At 41.0% G+C, this 24093-nt stretch overlaps 1 protein-coding gene across 1 annotated transcript in view; it reads left to right on the top strand.

Annotated features, from left to right (window-relative positions):
• FSHR (follicle stimulating hormone receptor) overlaps positions 1–24093 on the top strand; it is an 84346-nt gene that overhangs the window by 33044 nt on the left and 27209 nt on the right. Inside the window, exon 2 of the mRNA XM_074168038.1 lies at positions 90–161. Coding sequence (XP_074024139.1) covers positions 90–161 — 72 coding nt within the window. The remainder of the gene's footprint in view (positions 1–89; positions 162–24093) is intronic.

Here is a 24093-nt window from a genome sequence, read left to right as displayed (position 1 = left end):
GTGATAAAGGCCTCTCCTGTGCTGACAAGGCTACCACACAGTTCTGTGTTGTGAATAATGAATAATCACCCCATTTTTTCTATTTTCAGGAGATTTGTCCTCACCAAGATGAGAGTCATTCCAAAAGGAGCTTTCGCAGGACTTGGTGACCTAGAGAAAATGTATGTATTATGTCAATATTTACCAGGAAACAACTATTTTACTCCAAGCAGCAGTTTCTGATGCCATTTCTTTTATGTCCTGTGAGCAAATCCCTGTCTCTGAGCTTCATCTAGTTTCATCTTTCTGTTTAAAAAAAAAAAAAAAGAAACTTTTTTTTACCACTGTGTTCCAAAACATTGCTGTCATAAATACATTTTTATATCAGCAAGCAGGCGGTCAGTCCTCGGTCACAGGGTTGGTTCAGCATGGAGCATCATGGTAATTAATAAATACAGTGCCATAGAAAAAGATCATGGGGAAACTGATTATTTAGAGAAATTTGGAATGAAACAGTGGAAAGATTAGGGAGGAAAGCGCTCCTGTTTGTAACAGGTCAGTCAGTTCTCTTTTTGCTGATGAATAAATAGGATTGTTTTGTGCATGTTCAGGGTCAGCTGGCAGGATGTGTTAGAATTTTCTTATGGGCGATAGATCTGAAAATCTTAGCACATAAATGGTGTAAGCACCTAATTTCTGTGAATTTTAATGGTAAGCCTGGAGATGCATCTGTTCAAAGGTGCTCATAATTGTATCATACATTTATTAGTATACTATTGTGGATGTATTGCAGCCCTCCACCATTGTAAGTTATTCATATGTTTCCTACTATTCTTTTGCAACAGAAAATCTATGGGTTAACTGGTGCTAGCACCGGAAATGATAACTGTCACTGTCCAAGCTGAATTGTTATGGGGCATGTATGACTTTTCTGAATTATTTCATAAATAAGCAAATAACAGCATTTTGTTTAGAAACATGCCCAATGTTTACACCCTGGCGGGAGAGGGTCACAAACAGGCTGTTCACTGAAGAGGAGTCTGAGCGGGGAAATGCACTTAAAGGCAGTGCCGTTTTCAGTGCTGTGAGTAATGGCAAAACTAAAAAGGAATTGATTGCCAACATTTCTCTGCATCATTTCTACCCTTTTCCCTCGTCATCTTGCCTAAGTAAGGGATTTAGCAAGCAGGCAAACACAGAACAGAGGAAAGGAAAAGGATTTTAAGCCTATGGATGGATGGATAACAAGCAGGGAACATGCAAGGATTGAAGAGCTGCTGGTCAGCAGCTGGTGATAAAGCTCATGTGGCACCTGGCCTTCTCTGAAGCATGAGATCCATTTCACGGCACCACCGCAGGTACAGGAGTCTTCTACTGGCACATGGTACACACTAAAACGTCTCTAGTTGCGGCAGCCCACTCGTAGATCCGAACCCTCATAACCCTCATCAAGCACTTCTGTAAACAGTCATTTTTCTTGAGAAAAGAAGAAGAAAGTCTTATTTTTTGTGGCCAAGAATTACCAGTTAGGAAGAAGATCAGCTCTGCATCGCCAGTTTTGTTGGCACATGCTTCTCCCCAGTCCTGAAGGGTTCCTTTTAGCCTAGTCCTTGTGGAAAATCATTGAGCTCTCTGGACTATGAAGTGGATTGCAAAGCACATTGTAAACTGCTCCCGTTATCTTTAATTACTCAGAAACCATATGTCAGATATGTATGAAGGTAGCGATTGCATTGAATAGGATGTCTCTAAGTGGTGATTTATTGTTAGCCAAAAAAATTATATATGGAAATGAGCTCAATTTGAAAATATATCTATGTACTGTTAGTACATGGAGGAGAAATGGGGACAGACAGTTTATAGCAAAACATCCTTGAAAATAAAAGTCTGATAAATATGTAAATGAGACCAATCAACATCAACAAAGATGCGGTATTTGCAGATGATATGGCAAACAGATAAAATTTGAAATAGCTCACAAATCCTAAACCTAACCCGTAAAACATTAATCAGAAATATTCATGATAATGTAGGGACAAAAAAGTGTGTAATCAAGTGATAGATTTGCATATAAAAACACAGCCTTTGTATGAAAGCCTTTTTACTCTTGCAAGTTCATGCATAGAAAGGAAGATTAAAGCAAACTGTAGTCTATTTAAGGAAAATGGCTGTTAATAATGTGATACCTCCATATGATAAAATGTGGATAACCTGATGTATACAAATGAGATACTTCAATGTAGTATATGTATGTGCTCACCTAGAACTAAATAGACTGAAAACTGTGACAAAATTTCCTGAGGGTGTTACTGAAGAAAAACAGTATCTTGTACAGTCCACCGTATCTGTACACATGATTTCTCTTTACCATCTCTTTACATTTTCAACTGTGTTTCTCAGAACGGGGTGGGTTTTAAAGCCCAGAAGTTGCAGGCAGGTGGCAGTCTTTGGAATCATCCATTGGGGATGAGCTACTTGAGTACAAGTTAAATCGGAGATGAGTCCTGCCTGAGAATCTTAACTCTGTTGTATTTATGGTCAAAGTGAATGAAGGCTTTTGAATACAGTGACCAAAAATTTCTGGTTTTCAGAAAAATTTCATTCAGCACCATTTTAATTGTTCCTGCTTTCTCTATGCATTTGAGTTTCTTCCTAACTACCTGAACAGCTAGGAGCTTTGAACAGATGTATTTTGCCACAAGATGTCAAATATTTCCAGACACTTCCAGTCAGGCTCCAGTCACAGTACCCAGGAAAGATCTTATTTGTTTTCCATTTGGAGTGTCCAAGGACTCTGCAGAATGGGCGCTAGTGACCATGACTCATAATGGAAAAAAGTAGTGTGACCTGGAAATGTCGGCACGGTGCACCTGATCTGCCCTCCCTTGTGCAGTTCCAATCTTAGTTACCAAGACAAAATCTTTTGGGTTTCATGCAATTTTTTATTATTATTTATTTTTATTTGGCAAAATACAGACTGGAACTTTATTTGGCAAAATTGTCATTGGAATTTTCAAGTCTTTTGAAAGAGTAAGAACCCATTTGAAACACCTCTAACTTGTAATTTTCTTCTCGCCCATCTGAATTCCTTCAGTTACTGAAAAACCATGAAATATCCATTCTGCAGACTGTCATAGAAAGAAACAGCTTCCCCAAGTATGTTCTAGGAGAAAGATCTTTTCTCCCTAGATAAAATGTTTAAAGTTATGAAATAAACTGACAGGCTCTAATTATCTGAGATTTCTCTTAGATGCAACTTGAATTTTCTTATAGAAAACTGCTTCAGAAACTCACAGATCTGAAGAACAGCCTAACCAGATTGTTGCTAGCAGCTCTCCAACTTCTGCACAGCTCTGGCTTTGTGTTAATTTAGCAAATAGGTGTTCAGGGAAGCAGATTAGTTATTCTCACTACATGTTTAGTCTGCTTCTCAGTCTTAGCCAACTGGAACGTGGCAGCTCATCTGGACTTCTGCTTAACCAACCTGTTTACACGCCCAAAACTAATTAACCCTCCAGTTACTAAATTAAAAATCAGCCTCATGCAGGCACATGCCTGGCAAAATCAATTCAACATGCTCTGCAGCTGCTCTGTCATCTTCAACCTGCACTGAAAATGCTTAATTTGGAGGAGACACACTCTGAAGCAATATTAAGTCTCCCTTTTTCTCTTGCTAAGCTTCCTTCTGTTACTACGAGGCAGCAAAGTAGATTTGTGAATGTTGGTCTGACAAGGCCTGACTTGGGCATAGTGTTTATAGGAAGTTTGGTCTGATTGCCTTACCCCATGCAAGCCAGAGGCTTCACGTTTGTATCCTGAGGCACGATTCCCTTGAAAATTCATCATTAGGTTTTTATTCTTTTGGAGGGTTTAAGCTAAAACATAATGCTTTGTTTCATCATTTGCTCTCAAATCTAACCTGTGTGTGGCCCAAGGAGATTCAGCCCTGTGGATGAAGTACTTCTTGAACCAGCAGATGTCACAGAGAAAAAAACATCTTTATTGGCCCTGCTTTGTAGTTTGGAATAATGGGAAAAGGGGATTTCTTCAGCAGATTTTGGCAAAGGGACATGTTAAGAACATGAATGGTGCTATGGTTAACAGAGCTTGAAGCTCCTTGATGAAGTCTGAAAACCCTGGAAGGTGTTGATGGAATCTGACAGAGTTGACGCTCCTGGAAACTGGTATCTTATGTCTATGGAAGACAGCAAGAATACATATACCTGCTATCTACAGCTTCCTCATGGATTTGTAGAGAAAATAGCTCTGAATCGTGTATTTATTTAATCACTCAGTGCATTCAAGCTTTCATGGGCTTTTTGGCTGGGACTGTTGTTCCAGTGATGGTTCATATGAACAAATACTGCTGGTCTGTGACCTGGATACATGATAGGAGGCAGGTCACACTTTCCTTTGACTTAATTAACTCAATCTGAGTTACCTTTTATGTTTTACCTAAACTGAGGTGAGGTACTTGGGGAGGGTAGAAACCACTCAGCAGAGTATTTTGAGGCACGTGCTAAAGTACATTGCTGAATCAAGGCATATCTCTCTTCCTGTGAGTGGGGAAGGAGCAAAGATCTTGGCTGGATTGTAAAAGTCTCATCAGGAGAATTCGGCATAGTGGGAAATCTTCACTTTATTTAGCAAGTTTTAACAGCCTGGCAAGTTGGTGAGTTCGCCATCCAGACCTTCTTTGGCAGTAGCCATCAAAGCTGCCTGGGCTAGCAAATGGCTAAAGGATGTCCATCATCCCATGTGCTCCTGAAGTCAGTTTAATTCAGCCCTGGCACGTGATTCTATAGCACTTGGGCAAAAAGGCCAAAAGATTCTATAAAAGGCCAAAAAGATGGGAAGGAAGGGGGGGAGGCAGAAATCGCATGATTCACCTAACAAGACTGCTCAGCCTTTTCTGCTACCAAGAAAGGTGGTCAGTATTTTACAGCTTCTCCAATTTTTCTTGGGCAGTCTATTGTGTGCTGCCTCATTCGGTATGCAAAAGGCTGTGATTAAATAAGATCATTAAAGCTATTTTGAGAAAATGGTTAGGATTCAGTGTAACCAAGACATTTGGAAATTGATTCTAGGCAGGAGTTCCTTTCTATCTTTTGTTGCATCTTTTGAATAAATCTGCTATTTATTTTCTTGCAAGGAGCAAAATATGGATTTGCAGGATCTGCTGTGATAGATAAGTTAAATAGTGCATGTTTACAAAAATATTTATTTACATCCTTAAGGTGAAAGGGGGACATGGTGCATTATGTGTACCAAAATATATACTGAATCAGGTAACAATCACACTTTGGTAATAAATACTCCGGGGTATATTCTCAAGGTGCAACTCCATGGATATTAAATTCTAATTTACATTAGATAGGAAGTTATGTGTAACATTCTGCATCTTAAGGGCAGGGCATGAAAATAAGTATGCTACTTAATGCATTTAAATTAGTCTAAATATATATTTTTCTCTCAGGGAACAGAGGGCTACAGTTCAAAAAACATTAAGGCGAATAACCAGCATAAGCAAAGAAATTCAAAGTTCAGGCTGACATCCCGTGGAATAAATGTTTTAATGGGGCCACTCTTATGATATGAGTCTTCCTCTCTGCCTGCCTGGTCTAATCCTGTGCGAACTATCAGGCACTAAGGGCTGCCCGGCCACGGCAGGCTGGTGGTCATAGAATCATAGAGTGGTTCAGGTTGGAAGGGACCTTAAAGATCATTGAGTTCCACCCCCCCCCGCCATGGGCAGGGACACCTCCCACTATACCAGTCGGGCAGTCAGCAATCACAGGAGGCTTCTGGTTCCTGCAGGTGGACTTGCAAGTCCAGATGCCCTCATCCCAACTAACTGTCCACGTTTGATGGTGATCAGTGGTTTTGAACGTGGGGTGTTTTTTTTTTCTATCCTGGAGGGGTTGCTTGCATTTCAGGCCTCTGGTTCAGCAGCAAAATCACGTAAGAAAGCTTATCCTCTATCTGCGCCGTATGCGTTCCTCAGCCCAACAGCATCCAGGGTGACAGTCTTCATTTGCCCATTGCTACACTCTGGCCTTTGAGATGGGTTCCTGCAAATGGGATTTGAAAGGTGAACAGCTATGCCAGCTTCTCCCAGGGGTCCTGTAACACATGGTTGGTGGAGAAGCTGGGCAAAGCAGTGCCTGGTGCCGCTCTCTCTCCGTGTGGCCATGAGCAGCTTGGGTACATTTTCTTCTCGAAGGAGTGCCGTTACTTCAGATGACCTTTCTGCAGCCTTTGCAAATAACATTCTTTGGACAGCAAACTCAAGTGTTTGGTATGAATACATAGGAAGCCTGGCGTGCTGTTAATTCAATTCATTTCCTGAAAGTAGAAGCTATGCCTTGTGTTCTAAACATAGCAAGTAATGAAAGAAGATGCGGTAGTTTTATTATAATCTATAAATATTTTGCTGCATCATCACCTGGCATTCTGCTTTTCCCTGCCAAAGCTTATCTGTGGAAGAGATCTTACCCTTGCAGTTATTGATGTCGTCCCTTGCACAATTACAAAAACATGAAGTAGACATTTATTATCTATGTCAGCAACTCACTGCTGATGTCAAAGAGCAGAGATTTTAATTACAGCTTTGCGATATTTCAGTAAATGCATAACCTGATCTCAATCTTTTGCTAATGCTTGGGCGGAACAAAATCACAAATAAAGTAAAAACCCTTAAAAAAAGCAGCTAGGAAATGTAAAATCAGTTCATAGCATCCATATCAACATTTTCTAACTTCCCTATTTAAAAAGTCCCAGAAAATCATGCTAATATTTGCATATTTTAATTGAAACATGTTAGAGTACAAGAAAGGAAGTATTCCATAATTCTCTCTGTGTGGTTTGGTATCTTGATGCTTGCGTTCTTTGATAAAATAGATTTAGAAAGGGAAAAAAGAAAATACATTTTGTCATTACTTCCTTTTGTTGAGCAAGAATGAGTTTTGTGGTAATGAACTGTTAGCAGAATCTGGATTTGTTAACTGCATTGATATGAAGCCAGCGTTAGATGCTGAAGCATTTAATGGAAGAATCATCTTGGACATCATTTCTGGTCCCTGTTTTACAGCTGTCTAGACACATAGACAGGGAAAGAAAAAAAAAAAAAGGGAAATCCACTTGCCTGAACGTATGCTAAATGCTTTAATGCCTCTCCCCAGTGACATACTGTTCAGATTACCTGAATTCATAAAAGACGAAACGTGGGCACATGCTTGTGTGAGTTTCCCCTTTTCTTTAAGGGGAGGCTTTGATCCAGTGTTCTTCTGCCTTCCTCTACTCAAAGAAATGAGATAAAATTAAGTGCAGGCTAAATGAAGATAGCACTCTTGCATATCTAAAGGTAGGTTCTAAATTAGCCTCATTCATTCAAAATGAGATTTAAGGGTCAAATGAACATTTCTAAAACGAAAGTCTTGGCCCCGTGGTCAAAAAAAGTCTCCAAATGGGTATGTTAGGAATTATTGAGAAATAGATAGGGAACAAACCAGGAAGTATTCACCAAGATGAACACGTTCATGGATGCTTTCCACCTGTGGAATAATGGAGCAGGACAGGACGACTCAGTCTGGAAGGAAGACCTTGGATGGGGTATATTGGAGTGGTCTGTAAAGCAGGTTTAGTATAGGGAAGGTGGTCAGGAATGATCATTCCTGCCCTTTTTAATACTATAACTGGAGGACAGGATTTCAAATAAAACTAGCAAGTGACAAATCAAAAATTAAAAAAAAATTTAAAAAAAAACAAAACAAAACCCTGAAGGCTGTATTTCTTCACACGACGCGTGATTCGGCTGGGGAGCTCTGCGTCGAGACTTTGCTGATACAAAGTGTCTCTGGTAGAATTTGGGGAAGAAAATATGTCTCGCCTACTTACTCACCAAACACAAAGACTGGAGCATTCAGCGGGATTTTCTCAATAGGCTTGCCCTGCTCTTGCACTGTTTTCTGGGCTTCCCCCACCGCTGCTTAAGCAAGACACTGGGCTGGGGACTTCAGGTTTGGCATGCTGTGGTGGTTCATGTGGCGACACTTGCTTTCTCTGAATCATTCAGCTTTGGAAGGCAGCCTCGCTCTAGGTCCTTGCCTCAGAGGCATGAAGCTAATTATTACAATTGATAAACGTAGCAAGCAGCCTTAGAACTGACAGGCATCCTGTGGTGCGGAATTAATACAATAATATTTCTTTTGTCCTGTGGGAAATGCTTTATGCATACTGAAGAGGCTGATACATTTGCTTACTGGCCCACTTTCTGAAATTGATCTCAGGGGCTTTTTGGGTGGGTTTTTTGTTTCAAGAGAGGCCAGAACTGGTGTTTTAAAATGTAAGATGGTTGCCAGCACAGTCAAAATTTTTTCCCTCAACAGTGTCACTTCTTCAGGTTCCATCTCTTCCTTCCAAGAGCTTCACTCTAATTTGGAGTAAAGGAAGTTTCAAATTGTGATTTATTATGAAACTCTTGTACTTTCGGAGTAGAATCAGTGACCTTCTAAGTGACTTTGTAAATATAAAATTACATATTTCCTAAGAAACATAAAAAAAATTCTTGTGCTGGCTGAGCAAGATATTTATTAAACTTAAACGTGTATATTAGAAAATTAAATGAGAACTCAGAATTGCTGGTTCTAATTATGTTTTGTATTTTCAAATGCAATTCATAGCTCGTACATGGCAAAAGGTGGTTCTTCTCATGTGATGTTTCAGAACATTGCTCTGATTTAAATAACGATTTTTCTTGTTAAAATAAGTATATTCAGTTCTATTATCGCTAAATAATTTGTAAAAAAAAAAAAAATAATTATATTTTGTGTATTAACTACATATAACTGAAATTTCCGGAAATATTCAGAATAAAAAGTATTGACTTGAAAACGAAGAGAATTGTAAGCACAAGATTAAATCGAAATGAATACAAGTAAGCAGCATTAAACTCAACAAATTTTTTTTGAGGGTTGTAAGAGGATTATTATAAAAGGGCTTCTTTCTAACCCAAAAAAAAAAAAAATCTACTTTCTTATGTGGAATCGAATATCAAAGCAATTCGGAGAGGAAATGTGTATTCAGAATTACAGTGGTTGCACCTCACTTGGTTGTTCAGCTCAAACATGTAGCACTTCTACCTCCTCCGCCTGACAGGCTGGTGAGGGTCTTGCGGCTCCTGATAGACCATGGTGCTGTGCTGGTGGGTGTCCGCGGGAATTCAGGTGATGGTGTATCCCAAGAGGCATCATAGTGCTATCTCTTTCCAGATATATCCAGCTTCTGGGTTTGCTTTAAAAAGCCCTGCTATTAAAAAAAAAAAAAAAAAAAAAAAGAATTATAAGGGTAAGTTCTTTATTCATGTGAAAACAGGTTTTTATAGGATTTTTTTCTATTAAACTCATGCACGTATCCTAACTGTGCCAGTGAGTTGAGTGCAAAAGGTGTGACCTACTTGAAATTGTGCCCGATTTGCTCTAAATGGGATTTTCTTCAATATTTATTGTTGCCGCTACTAAATATTGTTTGTTAGAAGGAGGAAGGCTGGCACCGGATTGGAAATGGTAATTCAATTTCAGGAGGATTTCAGAAACACCTTCCCGTATTAATTTTATCTAGCTTTTCTGTTTATTTGAGAAATAATGTTAGTGGAATTGGCATGTTGCAATGAAGGATTGTTTCCCGTCGGTATACAAATCCTGCTACAAACCTCAGCATTTATGGAAAACAAATGTTGAGATGAAGTCAAGACATTTATTTTCTAAGCAGGAGATGTTGATTCTCTGACAACATGGCCTTTATTTCTATTATGCCAAATGATTGATGTGGATTTAATCATTAGTTTGATGGCTGCTTTGCTCACTGGAGAGGCAGCTGAGTATTTTATCATTATTAGTGAGCTGCATTTTGATTTTTCTATCAAAGACACTGCTGGCCCCTATTCATCCCAGGTGTGAAACCAGAGATTCTTTGTGTCCATTGTTTGTCTTGTGACCAAGCCAAGAACAATTTGCTCACAAAATACTGTGAATATTTGGTTTGATTTCTCAAGCAGGAACATGTTTTTGATGAAAAGTTTTAGATATGTGCTTGATGCTTTAAAAATAAGTAAGAACACTGTACCTTTTGTGAGTAAACTGCATACTGCATGGTAGAAATAGATAGGTATATATATACTTGCAGACATGCGTATGTGTATATATACACATAGAGTAGTCTGGAAAAGATTTTAATTGCTAGAATTTAGAACAGAAGACAGATACTAAGCTATAAAATATTTTGAATGCATGGGGAGCCAACACCACAGATGGAAATTAGAAATGATTTCAAGAGAAATACAGAATGCTGAAAAACTGTTGGTGTCTGTGCATTTTCCAGTGCAGTCAGCAGAGGATTAGAAGCTGGGGACAGTGACAGGCTGGTGGCTTTTCCAGTTCAGAAACTCCTCCCTGAGAGCCACCGATGGCAATTGCTGAAGGAGGACGTTCAAGAGAACACTTCTGGAACAATTATGGAATAGCTCATCCATATGGAGAATTTATTTTGTCCATCTCATAGGCTGCTCTCTTCTAAGGAAGAGAAATGCACCTATCAAATAACGAGCTGTTCAACACAAACTCCTGAAACAGTCTGTCCATGTTGCCTTTGTGCTGTGAATTTTCTCCACTAAAACCAGGAATAATGCCGAATTTCACTTTTGTACTGAATTAAACTAGTTGTGTTGTTTGGAACCATCATTTACTTCTGTCTTGCCTGTCTGCTCAAAAGCACAAAGATTTACATCTTTATCTGGAAATGTTTATCCTTTCTAGTGTAATTATGAAGTGAAGGTGCTTATTAGACATGTCTAATCCCTTTGTCAATCTTGTCTTTTGAATGAGATTTTATGATGATACGGTTTTCAGCTTTATTTTCCATATTATAAGGACCTCTTGTGCTGGATTTTTAAGATTTTGGCTTTTCCCATCTGTGCTGTGAGAAGGGGTGAGCACAACATGGTGAAAAGTATTTACTTATTTATTACTTCTGTTCCAAATTAGACAATGCTCTCTAGGAAAGCTGGCAGCAGCATTGCTCCCTGGAGGAAGGGGGATTGTGTATTCCCTTTGCCGGCTGGTAGGCATGTTGGGAGGGGAGCAGCTTTGAGGAGCTACAAGCGGCAGGAGGTTTCCAGGCCAGAGATGGATGCGTGCCACTCAGAGACTGAGTTGGGGAGCAGGGAGCATCCCTGGGGGAGATGAACAGGGTTTTGCAGGAGGGCTGGGTAGAGATTACTGAATAAGTCATCGAGGAACTCCAAACCTTCTCCAAAGGCACTGGATGTCAGGGGAGAGGGGGTATAAATTCTTCACTATTCTCTTCTATCTAGCCAATTTCCTTTGTGCTTTTCCTGCTTTTAAGGTAATTATCCTAGTTTCTATTCTGATAAAAAAATGCCTTTTTTGAGCTTAAAAGTATTTTGTTCTTTGGAGCATTCTGTACAGAGGAAGGTGAAGAGATACTGCCTCAAAGCTCATGGAGTGCCATCGTATGGCACTATCCAGACTATCCTGGCATTTTATTTTCACCATGTGGCACGGTGTTCCTCCGTTCCTGAAGCCAGACCCTCTGTTTGGGGACCCGGAGCTGCAAACCGGGATGAGCTGAGGCTGAAGGCACAGCCGCAGCAGAGAGATGACCTCCGGTGGGGAACAGAGAAGAGAGCCAAGCGGCACCAGGTTTTTACAGAGGCGAGTAAATAGATCACAGTTCATCTGTGACAGCTGCATGCCTAGGCATAATTGACAACACACAGTATTTAAAAATAAGCTTGTTTTTGCCTGTGTTTCTTGGTAGCAAACTTAAACACGCTAACAAGTAAAGCTGCTTTTCATGAGCCTTCATCTGTCAGTACCGAGGAGCCTGTTTTGTATTCCCAGGACCCAGAGTACCTCTGAATAGCACATGATGTTTTCATCCTACTGTGCTTTCAGGGTAAGAGATAACATGTTAACAACTGAAACAGGCTGTAAAAATGAGGTGGAAATTGTGTCAGTGATGGGCAATCGCTCAGGTCACTAGAAGGAGGACTTCTAATGGGATCTCAGCTAAGCACTGCACAGCTTTAAATCCCAGGGACCATCTTCCTGTGAACTGGCCAGTATCACCTTATTCCAGGTTTCGGGGATCCTTCCCACACAGGGAGATTGATTTCAGATGTAGCTACATTGATAAAGAGCTGTGACATTTATTTTTGATGGTGTGCAGTCAACATCAGTCCCAACGATGTGAGAGTAAGGTGTCTTTTTATCTGCAGACCTAAGGATGCTCCTGTTCTCCATATTTTGTTAATTTGTTGGCAGGTTAAAAGCTTTGTGCAATCTGGGTAAGTGGCAAAGCTCTCATTTGCCACGACTCCTTTTGTTCTTAGGAGGGTGAGTAATAGCAGAACAGTGGCCATCCTTTGGGGAAGATCGTCCAGGAGACTGCTCCTCCTCTTCTTGCTGTTATTGACTCTCAGTAGCCTTTTTAAAAATCTATAGAGCTTACTCCAGCACTGACCTTGTCTAATCGTATTGATTGTTAGTAGCTGAAGGCTAATTATGAAGCAAGTTGCTATGGTAATTCTTGAGTCATACGAAGAGAAAATGCTACTGAAACCACTAGTGCGTGGTGACTATTAGCATAGTTAAACAAATTAAAAAATATAATTCATTCAGATTTATGCTGGAATTCAAATGAAGATACAATATGCAACAAGGAGGTTTTTCCCTTGCTATCTCATTTTCCTCTTTCCTCTTTTATTTGTTGTTGAGTGAGTTATGCATAATTGTAGGACTAAATGACAAAGTAGACTTTGGGTTGTTCTTCCCCCCCACACACCCCGCAGCCCACACAAAATATGTGACAACAAGCTTCATGTGACAGGAGAATGACTCAGGCGAAGGGTAATAGGACTTGGAACTCCCCAGATTTCTAGGTCACTTGTTCATATCCAGTCCGCGTGTGTGTGATGAATGGTTTATTTTCACATGGGTAGGTTGATGGCTTGCGTACCAGGAGATGGTGATCTCAGCCCGTGCCCTCTGGAGATGGTGATTCATGGCAAGCTAGGGCTGCTGCAGCTGGCCATCAGCAGCAGCCTCTTTTGGCCAGGCTTTGAAATGGCTCTGCAGCAGAGCCAGTGTCTCGGTGGGTGACCACGCTCCCTTGTGGGGCACTGTGGGAAGATTGGATTGCTTTGGCTGCACTGTGCCTCATCTGTGGATAAATGGAAGATTTTGCCAGTCACATCTTACTGAGTCGTTTCACCTTTTTTTTAACTAAATGTGACCCGATGGAAAGTCAAGGGCATTCTTCCCTGTTTAATGGGGGTCTTCCTTCTCCTCCTTTGGCACCTTGCTAATTAGTCATGTCACGCACAAATCTTAGCTCTCCTAACGAGTCTCCATCTGCCCATCTTTAAGGAGGAGGAGGATATAAGAGCAGGCATCCTGTTGCTACCCTTCCGGACAGGTTGAATGATGAGGCAAAATGCATGTAGGAGAGTCACGGGACTGGATGGGAGATCGGAGCGTACTGAGTTCAGGTCATCTCCAAGTGACCATGAGTTTCTCTGCCCCTCTCAGTCTTCAGTGGGTGAATGTCCTTAAATTGACTTTAGCAACACATAAAGAAAAAAGTGAGCAGAAAGGCAGCCCCTGTGTAGTATGAATCTCTTTTAACAGGTCTCATAAATACATGGAGTATTCTCTCTATGGCTTCTTGGGACTTGTATGCTCCCAGAGTTGCATTCATTCATTTAACTGAAAATAAGGTATAAAATTGATTACCAAGAAGTGTGTGCCACTTAAAAGAAAAAAAAAAAAAAAAAAACAACAAAAAACCCCACCAAACTCCCCCCCCCAAAACCCCAAAACAAACACTCCCAAAAGATAGAAGCATGTTTAAATTTATTAGGATCAACTAAATCAGACTAAAATTACTCGAACAATGAAACTGAAACATCTGGTTTGGGGCTTTGCATGGTCCTCAAGTTAGATAGGTGTCACTGACAAGTCCTGAGCCTGCCATTTTGAATGACCCACTTCACATTACCAGTAGTTTAGCCCCCAGGGTAAACACAAATTAAAAGCCCTTGTGCTTGGCTGCTGCCTAATCTGTCCTCACCGAAAGATCCTGGCTGGACGTAGGGCACAAAAATTCACCTGGGGGGGGTTTCATAAGCAGAGCCATCCTGCAAACCTATCCTCAAACTAATAAAAAGAATATAACGAAACCCTATTACCTTTGTGTAGAAGAATGAGGTGTGTGCTGGTACTGCTGGTTGCTGTCTGTTTGCTGTACCTTTCTGCATGTAAGGAAAATGCACTCTTGTCCAGGGATCCAGTCCAAATCCTTAGGGATTTGGGTATCTTCAAGATAAAACATCATTCAGAGGGAGCTCTGATCATGTTCTGTAATACGTGTTATATTTGTTTATTCATTTTCCTCTGAAAATAATCCATAAACACGTTTTGTTTTCAGTCTGATGGAAGAAACAATATAGCAGTTGCCTTTTAGTTTTTAATTCAGTATTTAACATACTCAAAACATTCCTTTAAATCTGAAAACTAAATTGCTCTCACAGGATTGCCTTTGAGTGTGTGTACTTTTTTGTCCTTTTGTGTATTGAGCTGTGTGCTTTCTAGAGACAATACTTATTTAAAATTAGAGGAAAATACGCACTGCTCTAAAATGTAGAATTTTAGTGCAAATACAGATCCAGTATATTAAAACCAGTTGATTTCCATGCCTTCTGCTGCAGAGTCTGAAATCTCCTTCAGTCTCAACTAAGGCAATGATAGTAATCAGAAAGGATGGATTCCATTTTCTTTTTTATTTTTATTTTTATTTTTATGTTTATTTTTAAGTGTATTCCATCAACATGACTTTTCCAAATGGTAATTTTTTGTGGTTTGGGATCTCTTCGGGATTTTTTTTTTTCCCTCCTTCATCAGTGGTATTTTTTCAAAATATTTTACTGGAAACAAAAAAGGTTTTGCTAGGCTTGTGTACTGTGAAAACACTGTAAGTTCCAGTTTGTTTACATCAGTATAGGAAGACAGACAGAAAAATATTGTTAAGTATATGCAATGTAGTACAGCAAAGGAATAGACACTGCAACTTCTAAGGAAAATATCCTTTTTTTTATTCAAACCGAGTTTCTTGTTCAGCCTCCTTGTTTAAGTACTATGACTGGGGAGGAAGATTCCCTTGATGAAGAAGGAGGAACTACTTCCAATAAGGTTTTTTGCATCATCTGTAGCTCAAACGAGTTGGTTACGAACCAGGATAGTGTGGAGGAGAAGGGCTCCCAAGGAGATCAAAGTGCTCTTACATAGGTGAAACAGGTCATTCCCAAGTGGCCAGGAATTGCTTTTGGATCCTCAAGGGTTTTGCCTCCTTTCTACGGAGACTCCTCTGGGAGAATCAGTACTGAGGGCTCCCCATTGAATGGCTGAGCCCAGTCTGAGGACTTTCTGATTTAAGCACTACAACAGCAGACGATAGCAGGAAGCCTTTGTTTGCCTGGAGTTTCCACACGCCTGAGTGCAGTGTATAGATCTGGCAGAAGCCCTTGGTGGCATAAATGAGCAACTCCCTCATCAATGGGGTTAGATCTGCAGAAAGGTTGCTGCTCACTGATAGTAGTGAGTAAGCACCATTGTGTGGCCATGGGACTATTATTTTAATTGCTGTTATTAAAATATTGGGTGTTCACAGACATAAACATAGAAACACGTTAATAGATTGGATTTTGGACCAAGTTTTATGACATATTCCCTTCTCCCTATTAAAAATTATAGAATGGTTTGGGTTGGAAGGGACATTAAAGATCATCGAGTTCCAACCCCCTGCCATGGGCAGGGACACCTCCCAACAGACCAGGTTGCTCAAAGCCCCATCCAGCCTGGCCTTGAACCCCTCCAGGGATGGGGCATCCACAGCTTCTCTGGGCAACCAGTTCCAGTGTCTCACCACCCTCACAGGAAAGAGTTTCTTCCCGATATCTGGTCTAAATCTCCCCTCTTTCAGTTTAAAACCTTTGCTCATCGCCCTATCTCCCCCTTCCCTGATCCAGAGTCCCTCCCCATCTCTCCTGTAGCCCCCTTTAGGTACTGGAAGGGGCTGTAAGGTCTCCCCAGAGCCTTTTCTTCTCCAGGCTGAAGAACCCTAACTCTTTCAGCCTGTCGTCATAGGAGACGTAAGACTTTCTTATCTGTGTGCAGTCTTGCAGTGTTTGCAGGTGAAGAGGGTTATTTCTGTCAGGGAAACTCAGGTGGAAGCATGTGATTTTCCAGGGTTTCATAGTGGAGATCTGTTCAGTTATTTGTCAAGTAAGACTCTAGATGTATTGAAACAGGCTCTGCTTTGCTGCCATTAGCCACTTGGCAAAAGGGTTAGGGATTGCATGTAATTCCCATGTTTGTATAGTATGTCATTTCTGTATCCTCCAATATAGAACTTGAAGATTTGGGCTTAATGGTAGGGTTTTTTCTGCTTATGATAGCACAGTATCACAATCAGATACATAACCCTCATTGCACACTTGTTTTGTAAAACTTTTAACTCAGTAGCTTCTTGCTGGTGCTTGTGTTTTCTCTGGCAGTCTGCTACAAGGCGCAGAGGTTTGGTTTTAACGTTGGAAGCATAAAAGAGTATCCCTTTCCTGGGTAGGTTATATCTGAGGGCCCCAATCATGCAAATATTTATGCAGTAAGGTTTTGGCTGAGCCTGGAGCCAAAGCTCAGGAATAAGAGTTTGTAGGGTAAAGGCGTCAGTTAGACACAACCCAAAAGAGCAGCAAGTGTTTTTTTTATGGAAGGGGAGGTGAATGCAAATAGAAAAGAGGACAGCAGGAAATCGCTGTGCTGGAAAAAGGTATTTCACAGGGAGACTGTAACATTGAATAAGAGAAACCTAAACCCCTTCAGGAGGACATTTGAAAGATGCAGTGAATGGTGTTAGCAGCTGGAAGATAAGTCTGTGTTCGTAATTGTGTTTAACATTAGGCAATGCTAATATTTTTCTCATGATGGGTCATGTCATGGAGATTGATTTTCACTGAAGTGGGTGTAACATCCTGCATGGTTTGCTCTGGTGAATACTCAGAGTCCTCTCATAAACCTGGAAAGGTTTTAAATGCCAGAACTGAGGAAGTAAGATGGATTTTTTTTCACAATTTTCCCTCTTAGCTGAAAAGTTTAATTGTGCGTCTGTGAGGCACTTGCTATTCTGGATCTTCCCATTTCTGTAATGCATTAGAGTTACTAATGAACTGTCCTCTAGAGGCATCTCCTGTGCATGTGTGCTTCCTTAAAGCATTTCAGAACTCTCTGTTGAAGTGTCTGGGAACATCTGCTTCAAGATGGTCTGTTTGGAAAGGCTGTAACTAGACTTTGGGCCCTGGAGGCCACATGTTCTCCCAATCCAAGACAGTTTGCCTGTTGATTTTCCCAGGAAATTATTTTCCCCTTTTCCTCATTCAGCTGCTATCCTGAGTGATTATCCCAAATGTAATATCCTTATCTGCCTGGGTCATCTTTATAAAACTATTCATCATTAGCTGGCTATCAGAGCCAACAGAGAAGTAATAAAAGGTAAGTGGCAATAAATGCTGCTAGTCCATTTCCATGGAAGAAGTTATGATGTGGGCATGAAGCTTGTGTCAGCATCTCCGAACAAGGAGATCCCTTCCTCAGCTGAACAACCGTCTTTGTCTGCCAGTGTGGCATCAAGATCCTCTGGAGCCCATTGGAGAAGAGAAAGCTGGCAGGGGGAGGGGGGGGATCTGATCAATGCTTATAAATACTTAAAGGGTGGGAGTGAGGAGGATGGGGCCAGTCTCTTTTCAGTGGTGCCCAGTGACAGGACAAGAGGTAATGGGCCCAAACTTGAACATAGGAAGTTCCATCTCGACATGAGGGGGAACTTCTTTCCTTTGAGAGTGGCAGAGCCCTGGAAGAGGCTGCCCAGAGAAGTGGTGGAGTCTCCTTCTCTGGAGACATTCAAAACCCGCCTGGACAACCTGCTGTAGGTGGACCTGATTTGGCAGGGGGATTGGAGGAGATGATTTCCAGAGGTCCCTTCCAACCCCATATCATTCTGTGTCTGAGAAAAAAGTGCCATTGCTAGGGTGGGTGTTTTTACTTTAGAGACGTTCTTCTGCCTTCCCTACAAGCTTTCATAGTCAAAGGTAAAATTCACTGATGCCCGAAGGCAGGGGGCTGCAGGTACATCTGCCTCAGCAGCTGGAGGGCACCAGGTTACAAACACCACTTCTCTGGGCTGCCTGCATGGGGCCAGCATTTCAGCAGAAAGCTGTCGCTTCCTCCAAAGACCTGGTCCTTGCTTGTTTGACTTTACAAAGCTTCACGCACTTTCAGCTTTGCTGGCAATAAACTAAAACTGTTATAATACATCCCCTCCGTGCTCGAGTATGAGGAGATATCTACCCTCCCAAACTGTACTGATTATAAAATCAATTCTTATAATGATGTGGCTTCTGCTGTTGGATCCGGTCGTTATCAGTTCCAATTCTGCAGAGTAATCGCGCGCTTTTTCAGATTAGAGAGACCAATTTAAAACCGTTACATGGACAATTAATTTGATGCAACCAAACTCTCAACAGACTTTCATCTGGATTGCTGGCATGGTGCTAAAGCACCGATAGAAATAAAATCCCCTTTGCTTCCGTCTGCTATGAGGAAATTTGCATTTTATTTTTCCCGTGCCTGCATTGATTTATTTGAGAATATGGTGTCATGCCCTTTGGAGAAGACAAGAATACACAGTATTGGTGCCTCCTGATAATCTCCTTCAAAGACTTACATATACACTATTTTGCTTTAAGTGTGAAATCACTATTAATACTCAGTTAATTAAACGGGTATCCCACTTATTTAGTCAGGTCAGTACAACACGTGTGTATATCTTGAGCAAAGAGATGATGAGAAGAGTCAGTGCTTGAATTCCTTTTTGAAATGTCAATAACTGCTAAGATATATTAGCCTGTAACTCCCTGGTGTTCGATAAATCATGGTAGGGAGACAAGTTTTTCATGTTCACAGGGAAAGTGGCAGCAGAAAGTGTCAACTATCTATTTTTAAAAGGTCAAAAGTCTCTAATACTTTTAAGAAAAATAGCTTTTCTTTTGTAACCTGTTTAAATCAATGTAGTAGCATTTTGCTGTCACTTTAGAGGGAAGTTTTCAAAAGGAGATTTCAGACTGGCTTGTTTCTGATCAGACTGAAAGGAGTAAGAGCTCCTCCATCTACAACATGGAGAGAGAGGTAGCCAGGTGTTTAATTTTTCAGTTCAGACACATGGCAAGCTGTTCCTGGGGGTGCTCACCCGGTGAGTGCTGGGCAGGATTGCCTGTGTGACACCACACTTAACGCTAATTCCTTCTTCAGCTTGACGTAAATTGTGGCATCAGTCAAACCTGGCAAATTGCTCTGAAGGGTATTTATATTTAAAGAAAAGGGGGGAAAGATAACAATTTTTGGCCCTCTTTTTCCTTCCCTGAAATCAATGCAAAGCTATTGATTTGTTGCAGTGTAGAGATCCCAGTGAGGCCACTTGCTCTGGGAATCAGTACCTGACACCTCCAGTATTGCTGCTAATTGCAGGTACCTACGGAGTGGAAAAAATTGTTCACAGGAATCCACAGCTTCAAAGGCTGAGGATAAAAGCCCAAAAGGCCCAATTGTGATATATCGCAGAAAATATGAGGTGAACAGATTAAATGTGTAGCCCATGTTCGTACCCGCTCTGGAGGGGAACTTAGGGAAAGCTGCAGGAGTTTGCAGGGGGTGGGTCACACCCAGCACTACAGAGGAGGGCAGTGTGGCTGGAGAGGGGGAAATCCTCCCCTTTACACCGTGTTCCATGTCTGCAGGCACCAAACAAGTGCCTGAGAAACCTCAACGCACAGGGCAGCCGCCTCCACTAGTCTGCCATGGGGAGATGAAATGCAGAAATCCGTGAATCCCACATTTACTGTGGCCATCACACAGCCAAGCCCACCAAGTGGGCACCAGTTACTCTGTGCTGTTCCTGCTGCTGGTGTTACAAGGTCTTCCTGCTCGACAGCATATGTCCCTGGGCACAGTGTAAGGGACTGATGCTGTCATCTGCTTCTAAGCTGGTCTTCTGCCATGCATATGCTTTGCTCATCTTTTGACACAAGTTTCCACTTACTCATCTGTGTTAAACTTCCTTATCTGTATATACACACACACACGTACACGCGTATTTGTTTTAAATAGGTGCATTTCCTAGGAGGGGAAAAATGGCCCTGTCCTTGTCTGTGTGCCCTGCTTTCATCCTGAAAGGAATTCTTATCATAAAAGACATAAATGTCCGGTCTTTTATTCTTTCATTATTTTGAAATGTGAGACCACTTGGCTGCAAGACCATTAGTTTGTGAGTTTGATACAGTCTTCCTTTTGCTGTGAGACTTTGATTAGTCTAAGAGACTCTTTGTTTAGAGGACTACAAAGAAACTGCCGTGAACTATAAATTCCTTGCAATAGAATTGTTTAAAAGGCCATTTCAATGTATCTTGATTTTTATGGGTCGCACTTTGAGCGCAGCTGGTTTGAAGAGGAACACTTCTTAGGCATCGTGCTGGGCTCTGTCACGGATGTCATGAAGACGTACCCCCAGCCCTGCCTCGGGGCAGCTTTGCAGGCGGGTTAAACCAAGCCTAGACTGGAGTGCCACAAGCAGCACTTTCCTCCTACTCTTTGTTTTCTGTCTCTCTCCCAGCTGTCACTGGCTCTGGCTGTCGCACACGGAAATGCTGCACAGCAGCCAGTTGCTTGTGAATGGGTAATAATCTTTGCAGTTTGCTATGGTAGTGGCAAATTAGACGAAATTTCTAAGTCATGCGATATTGTCACACCTTAAAATCTTACGTTCTCTTTGAAGAAAAAACGAAAACAAGCATCCTTTGTGCCTTCGTAAAACATTTTTACGGAATAGTTTTTCCTCTTTTAGGTTGCGTTTGAGTCAACAATTTATGCTTTTGAGGATCGCTGTTGATTTCAATAGAGCTGTGCAGTGGAAACTAAGCTTAGTTCCACTGCAGTTTCCTTCACGCCCAGGCACTTTGCAGCCACTGGATGGTTTGGAGGTTTGGGGTTTTTTTTTAAGAAATTGCCCCTGATTGTTTTGCATGCCATCTATTCAAAGGCTTACAGGCATCAGAAATGATGCTCAAATTGCCATCTGGATTTGCTGTGATAGCTAGCAGTAGAGCTAATAGTATCATTCATTACAAACAAACAATGTAATAACAGTCCCATCTTCTCTCGTGATGACATATAATAAGATATGCATTATGAGCAATCATCTATTTGTGTGTATTTATTCTGTAAGACAAATCACTTGCACAAATACTAGCCAGTAATCCCCTTTCTCTGTTTGTAGCTGCTGCTGCAGGTATTATTTGCTCTCCTCTACAGAGGATCTGAGTCTACTGAGTGGGTCGTTTAATTGAGCAGCGTGGTTTGTACTTTCGATGCCAGAGATACCTGTACCCAAGATAGTGTTCTTTTTGTTATCCCTGAGCAGGGCGTGCATTTTTTGGCAGGTATGAATAAATTATTCACACAAATTATGCAACCAAAACCCAGACTAGTGCTGCCCATTCTTCATAGTGTGTGACTCATCTCCTAAACTGAATGGTTTTTTATTAATTTGTCCTTCTTACCTGAATGACAGCCTGCAACAGGTATATGGACACCCCAGAGGCCAAGAATAGCAATGGCCACCTGTCAGAAAATAGCACTTTAGTGCTGTAAACTGTGATTCATCTGCAAAGAACGATGATGGGTAAGGTCAGCACCACCAGGGTTTCCTGAATAGAGTGTAGCAGAGGATGCGCAATTCATTGTGGGGGACAGAGGGTTTGTCCTTTTCCCTCACCCCCCGCAATCCTCTGAACACAGAGGAAGGACGAAGCCCAGCACCAGAAGAGTTACTGCCTTCTGCCATTGACGAGTTTTCCTTTTTGTTCCCTTTTTGTCCTGAGAGGCACACAACAACGGCTGCAGTAGTTGTTTGCTTGAGATGGGAGACAGCAAAAGTAATTTTAAATGGACATACTTTCATTACCTGTTAAAAAAAGAAATGACTGTCACCTTTGTAACTGTGAATGATAATAGTAGAATTAAAACCAAGACATTCCCCAAATCTCTGAAACACCCTCCTCATGAGTGCTATTTAATTCTTTGAAAAACTTGATCTTCTGAAAACTTAATCTTTAAAAACTTGATCTTGTAAAAACAGTTTAGAGATTCCTATCTTCCTACTTTTCTTTCATTCCTCCCTTAACCGTGCATTCTCCAAGCTTTCCAAAGTGGTGTTGCCTGCTTGTGCCCTACTTCTGTCAGATCTGTATCTTCCTTTTCTCAAACTGAAACAAAGTCCAGAACCCTTCCCACTCTTAGGAAGGCAAAACACTCTCCTGATGCAGAAACATTTGGTTTTCAGCATTCCATTAAAAGAGGTATATCATCCAAGTTGTTCCAAAGTTAGATAGCAGATTGGATCATAAAAAATCATTAACCTCAACAGCCCTATCTGTCAAGTGAAGTCACTACTGTATTGTGGTTTCTTAATACACTTTTTTTTGCCTGTAAAAGGCCAACAAATCTGCAACATTTTCCCTGAGGTGTGTAGTGGCATGAAATCTCTCCTGGCTAAATGGATTTGTTGGTATTAAATGTTCTGCTTTTTCTGTGAATTTTTTTTTCTAGACAACTGATTTTTAGATTGTGGGGAATGGCAAATATACTGCTGACCGTTCAAAAAGAACACGAGTGAAACCAAACCGAATCTTACAAGTCTGAGACACCTCCCACGTTGTTAAATCTTCTGGTCTGTAGTTAAGCGAGTTGTACTCTCATGTAAATATGGCACAGGGGGTGATTGCTTCTACCATATATATCATATAATGCATTATTTTTGAAGAAAATGGGAAGATAATAAAAAGTCTTTGAAACATCCCTTGCAATGGGTGTGCACTTCGCACGGCGTGAAGGAACCCCAGTCTCAGCCAAAGCATTTTGTTGCTGCTGAAACCTAAATAATAATGAGGCATATGCTCGCATGTGAGCTGGTGGTTCAGCACTGATAAATGAAACCCAGTTGTCATTGCACCCTACCAAGCACCTGTTGTCAGTCCGCATGTACTTTTATTTTCTTGTTCTCCAGTCAGTTTAGAGCTCCCAAAGCAGAGGAGAGCTGGAGTTCTTCTGTAAAAATCTTTGAGGAAGCAGGAGGGAGAGCTTCTTGTTAAACTAAAAAATATCAAACCACTGAGGCGTTTTTGAAAGCGGAAAAGGTCAGATGAACAACTTAGCTTCTTTTGCAAGGCTTTTGTTTGTCTTAAATGGACAGGTAATTTGTCAGGTATGGTTCAGTTGTTACTCAGAAGGAAGTGGAAGATTTTTTATATTACTTGTAATAATTTTTGCAATTATTTTTTTTGACTGTGCACCTATTGTTACAATCTGTTGTTTTACCTCAAGCCTGTTTCAATCTACTTGCAACCATCATAATTTCAAAAGAATAAGATATCCAGGAACAAGTGCTGGCCAGTTTACAATCTGGCTATTTATCAAAGGTTTTATTCCAAAGATGTGTGCTATCTTTACTTTGACTTTCCTGGTCACTGGCAGCATAAGGGATGTAATTGGGCATTAGTTGTGTAGAGCAGAGATCAAATAGGGTTTTCTCCAAGGTATGGAAGACTTCTTCATATCTGTGGTCTCCAGCTTCTGTTAATAAGGATGTATCTGCTCGTGGCTTAGTTTTAACCTCTGTAGTTTATGTCAGGTCAAGACAGCAATGTGTCGTACTGCTGAAGTTTTGTCCTATTTCTTGGGAACATTTTAGCTGTCTTCTCTGTTTCAGTGGCCTTTCACCCCCTCTTTTCTTCACTGATTTAAAAGCCTTCATTAAATCTCTATCAGTAATTAGCGATGTCAGAGATCCAGTTGCCAATGATGGTTGGGCTCTGCCTTCTAATACACAGCGAATGGTGACAGCAGGAGGTGCAGGACTGCCATTACAGATACAAAC

The sequence above is a fragment of the Numenius arquata genome, chromosome 2 (assembly GCF_964106895.1).
Source record: "Numenius arquata chromosome 2, bNumArq3.hap1.1, whole genome shotgun sequence".
Lineage (NCBI taxonomy): Eukaryota > Metazoa > Chordata > Aves > Charadriiformes > Scolopacidae > Numenius > Numenius arquata.
This window is presented reverse-complemented; position numbering and strand designations above follow the sequence as displayed.